This window comes from Bombyx mori, chromosome 1 (assembly GCF_030269925.1).
Source record: "Bombyx mori chromosome 1, ASM3026992v2".
Taxonomy (NCBI): domain Eukaryota; kingdom Metazoa; phylum Arthropoda; class Insecta; order Lepidoptera; family Bombycidae; genus Bombyx; species Bombyx mori.
Genome location: NC_085107.1, coordinates 19,736,611 through 19,748,456, shown reverse-complemented (window position 1 = coordinate 19,748,456; position 11,846 = coordinate 19,736,611). Strand labels below are relative to the sequence as shown.

At 38.1% G+C, this 11,846-nt stretch overlaps 1 protein-coding gene across 1 annotated transcript in view; it reads left to right on the top strand.

Annotated features, from left to right (window-relative positions):
* The window catches only part of LOC105841453 (proton-coupled amino acid transporter 1), a 50,897-nt gene extending 41,991 nt beyond the window's left edge, over nt 1–8,906 (top strand). Inside the window, exons 4-9 of the mRNA XM_012689374.4 lie at nt 107–257; nt 1,047–1,256; nt 1,428–1,700; nt 2,003–2,181; nt 3,347–3,516; nt 4,251–8,906. Coding sequence (XP_012544828.1) covers nt 107–257; nt 1,047–1,256; nt 1,428–1,700; nt 2,003–2,181; nt 3,347–3,516; nt 4,251–4,495 — 1,228 coding nt within the window. The 3' untranslated portion in view covers nt 4,496–8,906. The remainder of the gene's footprint in view (nt 1–106; nt 258–1,046; nt 1,257–1,427; nt 1,701–2,002; nt 2,182–3,346; nt 3,517–4,250) is intronic.
* The last annotated feature ends 2,940 nt before the right edge of the window (nt 8,907–11,846 follow it).

Genomic DNA, 11,846 nt, shown 5'->3' with positions numbered 1-11,846 from the left:
GATGATATAAATAGATCACAAACGTCCGGATGACCCACATTAAGTAATGGCTGTTTTTCTTACTAGCATTTTATTCTTGTGTGATATTTAGTTTGATTATTTTCAGATATTGGGACACACTACTCCACATCTTTAAAGGGAACATTAGTAGTGGTTTGTTGGCGATGGGAGACGCTTTCAAGAACGGAGGCATTGTATTCGCTCCTATAATGACAGCTATTTTAGGAGTCATCTGCGTACACGCACAACATTTATTGGTAATTTTTTTTATTTTTATTGCTGAGATGGGTGGACGGGCTCACAGCCCACCTGGTGTTAAGTGGTTACTGGAGCCCATAGACATCTACAACGTAAATGCGCAACCGACCTTGAGATATAAGTTCTAAGGTCTCAGTATAGTTAGAAGGGCTGCCCCACCCTTCAAACCGAAATGCATCACTGCTTCACGGCAGACATAGGCAGAGTGGTGGTACCTACTCGCGCGGACTCACAAGAGGTCCTGCAACCAGTTATCAACCATGTTTTTTCCCTACCTATACTGATAGTCTTGAGGCTATTTCAGCTTCTCCTTGACGTGTAGGTGAGATCACGGGGCTCTAGCCGGGAGTGTCGCTAACACTGGCCCTAGTAAGAGCAGTGCTTCGCAGAATCTACCACCAGATCAGAAACGCGCCCACTGAGAAGATCCGGTGAGAAACTCAGTGGGCTGCGTCTGTGGGCTAATTCGCTCGTCGAGCCCTTCGTCACGAGCGACGGGTTCGATGAGGACGGTAACCGGTGCTTGTGGTACCTAAAAGCACCGTTAATGGATCGGGAGGATCCGTAATGACGTGTTTAGGGCGACGTCGACTGTTTACCATTCGGTCTACAGGATCGGGTAATAATAGTTATATTGTTGCACCATAAGTTTGCGGTGGTTGTTAAAGCTATTCTAGGCTACTTCATTTAAACTTAGTTTAAATCTTAAGAATATCTTTATCTACTCACAGACTCTGTACATTGCCTTTAGTAAATAATAAAATAAATTGAAATTGTATTAATTTTAGTTAAATGGTTCAGAAGAAATGCACAGACAAACTAAACAGGATCGGCCACCAGGGTTTGCCGAAACGGTGTACTTGGCGTTCGCGAAAGGTCCCCTCAGGCTCCGGCCCCTTGCCACCACCATGAAAATCGTCGTCAACTTCTTCCTGTGTATCACACAGCTCGGATTCTGCTGCGTTTATATTGTATTCATCGCTAACAATATTAAACTGGTAAGACTTTGCACCTAGTTGTGTACAGAGAGATAACTCAATGCAAAACAAACAGACAATCTGTTCATTCACAACGGATTCAAAGCTCATATCGTAACTCCACTAAAATCAGTTTTATTGTACATATAATTAAACACAAGTCTTGAATTACATCAAAGTTTCTTTTCACAGATCTGCGACCATTATGAAGTGCACATCGACCTGTCGATTCACATGATTATAGTCGTGATTCCTGTCCTCCTGGCCTGCATGGTGCGAAACCTTAAGTACCTTACTCCGTTCTCTACAATCGCGAACATCATGATGGCAGTCGGAGTTAGCGTCGTTATTTACCAGGCGACCTTGGATTTACCATCGGTTCATACGAGGAATTACATAGCATCGTGGCAACAACTGCCTTTGTACTTCGGAACTGCTGTCTACGCTTTCGAAGGAATTGGTTTGGTTAGTAATTAGTATAGTGAAAAGCTAGCGAATGCGGTCCAAAGTAGTTTTTACGCTCATGCGACGGTCATTTTGTTGAAATTGTATATTTTAGTTATTTTATTCGGTTCTGTGAGGAGGTAATGCGATTATAGTCGCGTTTGGCAGCCTGTTTAGGAAAATATGTTACGTTTAAGTTTAAAAGTACTTAGTGATCTTTATACCTAAGCAAAGCTATGTTCGGATTACAGCGCTCTCGAAAAAAAAGAATATGACGTGACTAAAATTTCTTTTGCGACTGTTGACAGTGTTTTTCTTTACAGGTGCTCCCCTTGAAGAACGAGATGAAGAATCCCGAAGAGTTTCAAAAGCCGTTCGGAGTGCTCAACATCGGAATGATCATAGTGGGCTCCATCTTCATTACCGTTGGATTCCTTGGTTACCTGAAGTGGGGTGAAGGAGTGGCGGGAAGTCTTACCTTGAACTTGGAGCCCGGTCACGTGTAAGCCAACTGAAATGTTTATTTGAACACTTTTCGTTTAGTAAATAATTAGATTTGTACAAGGGTAAATAGAATATTGATTTGTTTGAAGAACTGTAAGTGTTAATTACCTCATCCGTCTAGTGGTGAGGGACATAAATTTTTTAATTAGATTTAAGTTAAATTATATCTTGTTAAATAGATTTTCGCTTCAGCTTTGGCTGTGACAAGCGAAGTATCGTGGGATTGATCCAATTAATTCACCTTTGATTGAACTACTCGCGCCCGAGCCGCGTCGCAGACCAAACTATGTTGAAACATCGAGGTGAAAATCGTTTAACTCAGTGCATATCTCTTCCCATCCCCTCAATGCGGCATGGGGGTCTGGGTGTGCTTGATCTTGATTTCGAAAGTATCAATTCTTACTAACTAGGAACCTTTAATGTGGATGTTTACTTGTTTATATATTAGTTTATTATACTCCTCTGTTAAATTCTTTCTTTTTACTGGTGGTAGGACCTCTTGTGAGTCCGCGCGGGTGGGTACCACCGCCCTGCCTATTTCTGCCGTGAAGCAGTTATGCGTTTTGGTTTTGAAGGGTGGGGCAGCCGTTGTAACTATACTGAGACCTTAGAACCTATATCTCAAGGTGGGTGGCGCATTTACGTTGTGGATGTCTATGGGCCACCACTTAACACCAGGTGGGCTGTGAGCTCGTCCACCCATCTAAGCAATAATAAAAATAAAAAAGATAATTAGTTCACTCCGTTGCTTTCAGTACACTTGGTGTTTGGTGTTTGCCGGCGCTTATCTTGATATACGTGGTCGAAAATGCATGCATACGAGCGTACGACCCACCTGATGGTGAATGGTTACCGTCGCCAATGGACTTTAGCAATGCCTGGTGCAGCCAAGCCGCTGCCTACCGTTAAGTACTCTCCACAAGCCTCGTTTGAAGAAGGACATGTCATAGCGCTCAGGAAACACCGTGGAGGGGGAGCTCATTCAAAAGCCGAATGGTACGTGGCAAAAAGATATCAGGAAACGCACTGTGGAACGCAGTGGCTCCAGGTAGTATGGATGAACTCTACTCCGGTGGCGGGTAGTGCGATGGTAAAAACGAGATGACGGAATCTCAAACAATGTGATTTTTATGTACTTAATAAAAGGTAAATTGTTCATTTAGTTTGAGCAACGTAGTGCAAGTCTTGATAGGCTGTGCTGTTCTGTTCACGTATCCGCTTCAGTTCTACGTGCCCGTGGGCATCACCTGGCCGGCGCTGAAGAAGAGATGCGGTGAAAAATGTCTCATTGCCAAGGAGTTGGGCTATAGGGCTCTATTGGTGCTTTTGACTTGTGAGTATCTAATTTCAATAAAAGTAGGTAGTGCTTGAAGGGCCGACGTAGGTGGTCCAGAAGATATTTGAGGTTCTCTTTCATATTTGCATTCCCATACTCAGTGGTTAATATTCTTATGGTAACAGAAGAATAACAAGAAGGCAGGATATTGAGGATTGGTTAAACAGGATTGTTTTTTTTTTTAATTTTTTAGTTGAATTTCATTTATTTCAATTTTTGTTTTATATCGAATTGTCATCGGTCCTTAATAAGTATACAAAATTTCGAGTTAATCCGATGTTTTTTAGAGGGTCAAAATCATGTACAAAGATTCCGTTACAAACATACATACGTCTGAAGCTAATAAAAGCGTATTAAAAATAGTTTAAGTGGATCTTAATTCAATTCCAAACACATAAATTAAATGAATCAGCTCAGTGAAAGTATCCTTCGGATTTTTTTCAAATAATAGACGAAACCTTAGTAAATACGCCACGAAAATACGAAATAATGGCGCATTTACGTTGTAGATGTCTATGGGCTCCAGTAACCACTTAACACCAGGTGGGCTGTGAGCTCGTCCACTCATCTAAGAAAAAAAAAAAAAAAAAAAAAAAAAACGATACGAAAGTATCAGGCTATGTTTCTTCCTAATCTGTGGGCGAAAATTCTACGACCTGTTCATATAATATAGCGAAAAGCCTTAACACAATATAAAGTTATTTTTATATTTTATGTTTTTTGTATTTCAGTCATCCTGGCGGAATCCATACCCGAACTGGGCCTATTCATCTCCTTGGTTGGTGCTGTAAGCAGTACAGCTCTGGCACTCGTGTTCCCACCGCTGGTCGAGTTGGTCGTGGCCTCTCAGAAGAAAGAAGGACTTTCTGTCTTCATTATCGTAAAGGACACTATCATCATATTATTTGGATTATTCGTGTTCGTCACTGGTACATTTCAGAGTATCGCAAGTATTGTAAGAGCATTTAGAATTTAATTATTAATCTCGTATTGCAGTCTACGAAGTGATTGTTCATAATTTAAAATTTCATCGATTTATTTATAAGTAACTTTCAGTGCACCGAATTTCAAACTATGTATTATATATAATGAGTATCTAATATTTTGGAAATCACAGAAATGTATTGGATCAATTACTTTTAGCAATTTACTAGTTAACATAATTAATTATTATACATAAGCTAAATAATATTATAGGTGTAAGTGAAGAGAAAGTTTTGAAATGAAATTAATAAATCACTAAGCCAAATTGGATGGAAAACACTATTCAGTTAGTGAGCTAAGCATAAATAATTGTTGTTTATGCTCTGTCAAACTGTAACATGAGGAAAAAAAGCACTGCGCTTTATTTTTGTTGTTGATCTTTAATTCTTAAGTGCATCGCGTGCAGAGTTTGTAACATTAGTAAAATATTATAAAATTAAATATGATTTCATCAATGATCTTTAAGTATAATCGCTTTACGAAATACCAGCTCGACTAAATGTTTTCGAGAAAGTTTCCAATACACCCTGTATATAAGCGCGGTCATCGCGTTTTGTCCTGAACATTTAAGCTTCAGTGACTGGCAACATAATTATTACGAATTTTAGTAAACTCTGTACTTGCTTATATGGTTTATCCGTAAAAATATTTTATGTATTATATAATCACACAACGCCTCTTATAGTTATAAAAATATAGCTCTCAAGCTATATTTTTTTCGATGATGCATTATTTGTTAATTTTGTAGGTTATATATATTTAAGAAAACACCAGTAGTTTTTTGTCAGTCGAATGGGGTAGGTATCACCATCCATCGCCCGGCTCCGACCCCTGCAGGCGGCGGCCTCCCCCCGATGAAGGTATTACGAGGGGACCTGAGGGAGCGAGGCCGGACAGGGTTGTCGTTAAGTGTGTGGGCATCTACCATCTTTGACGCTGGTCTTTAGCGTCTACAGCTCGGCTCGTACCATCATCGACCGACGAATCCCACATATATCACGCGCCCCCTTAAGTCCGGGAGAGGCAGACGAAGATAAGGCCCACCTGATGGGGAGTGGTTACCGTCGCCCATGGACTTCAGTAATGCTAGGGACAGAGTCAAGCCGCTGTTAAGTACTCTTAAGTACTCGACGGAGGTTATATCTGGAGTAAAAAAAATCCTATCACCATCAATCATTTCAAATGTATTATAGTATAGTGATGGGGCTGGAGATATTCACATTATAGTGTCCATGGGCTCCGGAAGACGCATAACACCGATAGGCGTGAGCTTTCCATGTTTTTCTGCCAACACTTTGAACCAGTCTGTGTATTTTAAGCTTTTATTACTTTAAGCGAATTATTTTAAGGTGCTGTCTGATTACAATTTAACAAAACGTAGTCATCTTCTTGTCCTTTTCCTACATTATGTGGGATCAGTGATGAATGCTCTTTTGTGATGTTGCATATGGATTTGACATGTGTTTTACGACCGGCTGCCTGGTTAACGTCAAACCTCGGGTTATGTCTGCATATATCTATTGCCACGTGGTACAGTGAGGGACTTCTGTGTCTTCTGTATGTGCTTCTTTTACCTACTTGATCCATATTTTATTATATGATTTGAATTTTATTATAATAAACATTTAAACTGAAATTTAGATTTTCAAACATCAAATTATTATTTTATTTTCGTTTATCTGTGTGTAATAGTAGAGATATGATTAAGAAATTCATTAAGAAAAGGTAGTATATGTGAGGAGATTGCGTAACTAACTGTAAGTGAAAAAAATGAATAATAACTAATATTAACTGAATAGAATTTAAATGTTTCATGAACTCTTTCTTAAAAAAACCTTTTTTAAAACTACTGTCACATTTTTCCAGATTATATTATTATGTACTCCAAAGATATTTGCGTCAGTAACTTTTAAATCGATTTCGGTGTATGAGCATAAACCTCTATATTAATAAATACCTTCATGAATAAGAAGCATGTGCAAAACTCATTTCATATTGTAATTAGATAGCGTCTTAATATAATCCATATCATATATTTTTAACATAGGTGATTACGTAAGTTGCAAGTTACCTATTTATGTGTTTTTATTTTAAGAATATTAATGTTTCTAGAAACAGTCTAGAAAATTCTGTGATTATACTTATGTACGTAAATTTAAAATAAAGAACTTTGTGATTGTAAACAATGCATTGATTGCATTTTATTGATTAACATGGGTATTTCTATAATTTTATGCAACTATTTATAACTGATGTGATTAAAAAATTCGTCATTGGCATGACCAATTTAATTTGTATCATTTAAGTCGGCTTGTTCCGACTAATTGTGTAGTGATGAGTAATTTCTTTCATCACCGATGGTTTTTAGTGGTATCACGGCTTTTGAGCCGATGATAGTACATGAATAAAGGTGGTAAGTTTAAATGGAAACGTGTTCCTAAAATTATTATACACATGCCAATTTTAGATAAAAATGCACATTAATCGGGACCTAAGACCCTGTTAGTATATTAGTAACTTTGAATTTCGGGTTTGCTTTGATTAGCATGATGAGGACCCACCGTTTTTGTGCAAAATTTAGTTTATTGTATTACTAATACTGCTTCGACATCCTCGACGGACTTGATTCACGAACACCCGTATCGAGGAGTAGGGGTCGTTCATAATAGGTTCTGTTCTATGCAAGATTTTCCACCCATACGGCAACCAGCGCAAATTTAGGTTAGTTTTTTATTTGGTATCAAACTGATATTGTAAGAAATATAGGTTATTTTCTGTAATTTAACGATACGAAGGACAACAATTAACTGTGATACAGATTGTTATGCTGTAATAAAGATTTTATAATAGTAATTTTATGTAGTTTTCATTCGCCTATTGTGATATCGCTGGCCGTAACTTGTCGACTGCATAAAGGTTGTAATTGCCCCATAGACAGCCCGCTGAGTTCCTGACCAGGTCTCCTGAGTGGGTCATGATTCTGATCCGGTGGTAGATTCCGCGGAGCACTGATCTTACTAGGGCTGGTGTTATCAAATTCTCTCAGGTTGAACACGTGGGCTCACCTACTCATCCGGGCGTAGCTAGAATAGCCCCTTAGGTGAAAGCGAACCAGCGAAAAGGCGGGTTAAAAAAAATTGTATTTTAAATAAAGACAACAAGTTGAATTTTTATTTATTTATTTAGCGCAGCTCACGCGGAGCAAAATGATTGATCGCATCAATCATCAAACTGGGGAAAAGCTTTACTTACATTTGATGCATTACGCTATAGAGAAATACATTTTATGTGTGCCATATCAGCAAATTTTGAAATTGCCGAAATAGGATGATCGGTATATGTGTTTAGTAGAAGAACGCACGTATACCGATCACAATTTATAATAACAATAATCGTCGCGAGGACGAAAGTGGCTTCTAGAGATACAAACCAACGACGTGCGGACAAGTTTAGAATGATTGTGATAACATCTTCGAAACGAGTTCGTACTACGGCACGTCCAGTTACTTGGTTATTCTTAAACCTAATTTACAGCACGTTCACAGAACACCTTACAACTACAACAACCAGGAAACGAGATGTGTCGCCGTTGTCGATCAAAACAAGCCAATCAATGTTATCTAAAACGTGAATCGCAGTCTACGCAGACAAACAATAGCTTAGACTCGTGACATTCCAGATAACATTACCAGAGTTCTTCACTCTCCCAGTTACATTCGTAACATCTAAACAAGTGCGTTTTAGGTGGTAAATACACACGTTCCGTTCTCCTCGCTTTTTCAGAAACAAATGTGCGACGAATCTCATATCGCTGCCTTGTTTTTGAAAAGTTTAGGTAGGAGTAGGACTTCAAGTTTGACTCTGCTGGTAGAGACAGGGATAGCTGGTAGGAAGAAGGCGAGGGGAGAAAACAAGAAAGGAAAGATTGAAAAACATAACAAAAGTATAAACTGTGTATCGTATACATTCTTAACAATTTCATTAGTTCGCAGAATTCTTTAGTTAATTCAGTACTTAGCGCAAATGACTCTTCTCACCGGACGTCGCTTCATGTTTCGATCGCGTCTAAAATCTCATTTGCACTGTATTGTTTTGATGATAGTACGACTACGATACGATCTTAGTACATTTTGTTAATCGTAACCAACTATACGTGGCAGCAATGTAGGATGTGGCTGAGACGACAATATTATTGAGTATCATTCGGCGCATACTGTCACTTTAGAGACGTCAAGAATACAATGTGTAAGAAATAGTTGAATTTGGATAAAAGAGAACAGAAGGAAAAGGGGAAAGGGGGAGGGGAAGGTTGCCAGAGCCTCGTTCGTTGGTCGGCAGGGTGCACCGCGGGCAGGTGAGGTTGGCTTTGGCTAGATTGTTGGTAGTTTAGCCACTTACACCCCGGGGCGTAAATATTAACGTCCTATAGTTACAGTGATTTGATGTGCCAATCAATCAAATTATTCTGGAATATTCAATAAACTAAAAAAAATATGAAATAGGTAGTAATGGTAGTCTGGAAAAAATGTGAAAAGAACGTAATTGTTCTTCAAGACAATATGCGTCGAAGTACAATAGTTACATTCTTAAATTGTGTCGCACGTCAAATGCGTCGACTTTCATGATCGTTTATTTTAAATAAACATTATCTTGTTGATGGTAGTTGATTATTTTACTTCATATGATGGTGACACCGGGTAATTATTGGATGAACTGCGCCGGCGGCAGTTTGGTCGGATCGGCAGATCTCGCAAGCGTCAACATCGCCTTAACAGGTGTTGAAACAATTGAGGCAGGTTTCCAATGTACACTAGATACCTGAGATTGATAAATTTCATATTTAAGCAGTTTAGTTTTAAGAAAGTCGTCTTAACAATAAGAATTTGAAACTGTATTGTTACCTTATTAAAATTTTCCGATTTCAAGGATGTGACTATTTAATGGCCAAATCGTCTATTTTCCTGACCTGGGCCAGATTTTCAAAATTTCCGGTATCAGGCAGCCTTCAGCCACGCCTAGTTAAGGCGCGAAGAAGATATTCGATTTCAACTATAAAGAAAATAGTGTTTTGAGTTGGCTGTTGGACAAGACGAAAATCATCTAGAATAAAAGAGGTTCCTACCGATAAAATGTAGTTACATCTCCACGTCCTCCGATAACTGCAAGTTCGTAAATTGATTACTAGTAGGTTGTGGTACGTGTATTGTTAATCTCATTTCGATTATGAGCATTTAGCAATAGATCGATGATCATTTGAATTTTTCTTAGTGCTTCTTCGCCGTCTGTTTTCTCCCTCCCAAGTTGTCTTAGTTCGTATCTATTCTCTGTCCATTTCATTATTTTATATTCTTTATTCACTCATAATGAAGTCAAGCAATTGCTTTTATTTATTACGCCGGACATTGGTTTGTATCTATTGTTTAGCCCTATAGATTTGGTTTAGGGCATTCTCACGCGTAATTCTGATTGTACAAGCCATAGTATGATACCAATAAAAGTGGTTTATTTAAACTGTCTGTTCTTGTTTAGAGTAACATTATACATTATGTTATGGTACATCAATATACAAATCAAAGTTATCTGCAACAAAAGAATGCACAGTTTAGTTGAGATTTATTTTCCAGAATGAATATTATAAAATGAATTCGTACTTAAACAAAGAGTGAAGTCGACAGATTACATTTAATCCATGTACACATATTAACAAAGTGGATCTTCTGCATTCTGTAATTTATGTAATTGTTATATGGTTTTGAGATAAAAGAAAATCAGAAAATCAAGGGTTATAGTCTTGACCGCTGTTCTGCATATGAAAACATTTTTGGTTGCGGGTTTGTAGGCAAGAAAATTCTGTTATCAACAAAATTAAACTTCTCCGAAGGTTCTATTTCGACTACAATCAGTTGTTTAGTCGGGAATGTAAGGCAATGCGTAATGTATTGAGTGCTAAATTAATCTTGTAAACTTCTTCACGTTCGAAATCTAGTGAAATACATTTGAACATTGGACAAGGGTCTTTTACAGACGCATCTCGTTTTATAAGTTCATAAATTCCAGAGTCCTAGGATCGAAAAGTCAACGTTTTGTATTTCTTTTTAATCGGAGAGCCTGGTGAAGGATCTCACGGCATTGTTTAACTGGTTACTAGAGCAAATAGCTTAGACGTCAATTGTATAGTAGAAAGGCTGCTCAGAGCCTTTCAAATCGGAACGCATTACTGCTTCGGAGCAGAAACAGACAGGACGTTAGTTACTGACCGGTGTTGAAATTAGAAAGTTGAACCCTACTTTATAGTCTATTGGTGTGATGAGTATATCTCTAGTTTATACATTAAGATAGTCTATGTTATATCTGTGATTCCGTTTCCGGGTAATTGTTAGAACGCTCTCAATTAGAACTACGTGTTATAAAACTGCTTTACTTTCATTTAATTCAACAGGTTATGGGCCCAGGCCACCTATTTTTATTAAAAGTAAAGTAGTAATAGTGAAAAGTGTAAAATTTCAAATATCAGTACAAAACACTAGTTCAGTATAACCTCAAAACTCTGCACGTGTTTTCTTAATCAGCAAAAATGTCGTCAAATAATACGATGGCACTGATTGAAAAGCTGACTGGAAGGGAAAACTATCCTACGTGGAGATTTGCAGTGCAAACATATCTCGAACACGAAGAATTATGGAGTTGTGTCACCGCGAAAGACAATGAAACAATTGATCCCAAACTTGATACAAAAGCTAAGTCAAAAATTATCTTATTAGTACATCCAATCAATTATGTACATATACAAGAAGCCAAAACAGCCAAGGAAGTTTGGAATAATTTAGCCAAAGCTTTCGATGACACGGGTTTGACACGCCGAGTGGGTCTGTTGAGAGATCTTATCAATACCACGCTTGAAAATTGTCTGAACATAGAAGATTATGTTAACAAGATTATGACCGCTGCCCATAAGTTAAGGAACATTGGTTTTAAAGTCGATGATGAATGGCTCGGGACTTTATTACTTGCTGGATTACCAGATATATATCAACCAATGATCATGGCACTAGAAAGTTCAGGTCTGACAATAACGGCTGATTCAGTGAAGACTAAGCTTCTACAAGATGTGAGAAACTCAGAGTCCAGTGCATTGTATGTCAGAAGCAAGGGGAATCAATTTGTCAAACAAACTCAAGATAAAACTAAAACTGGTAAAGGTCCAAGGTGCTATGTGTGTAATAAATATGGGCACATAAGTAAAAATTGCCGAAATAAGAAAAAGGAACAGAAGTCTAATGAGAACACAGATTCTGGTTATGTCGCTGTGTTATCTGCAACAATGAACAACGACAATAATTGGT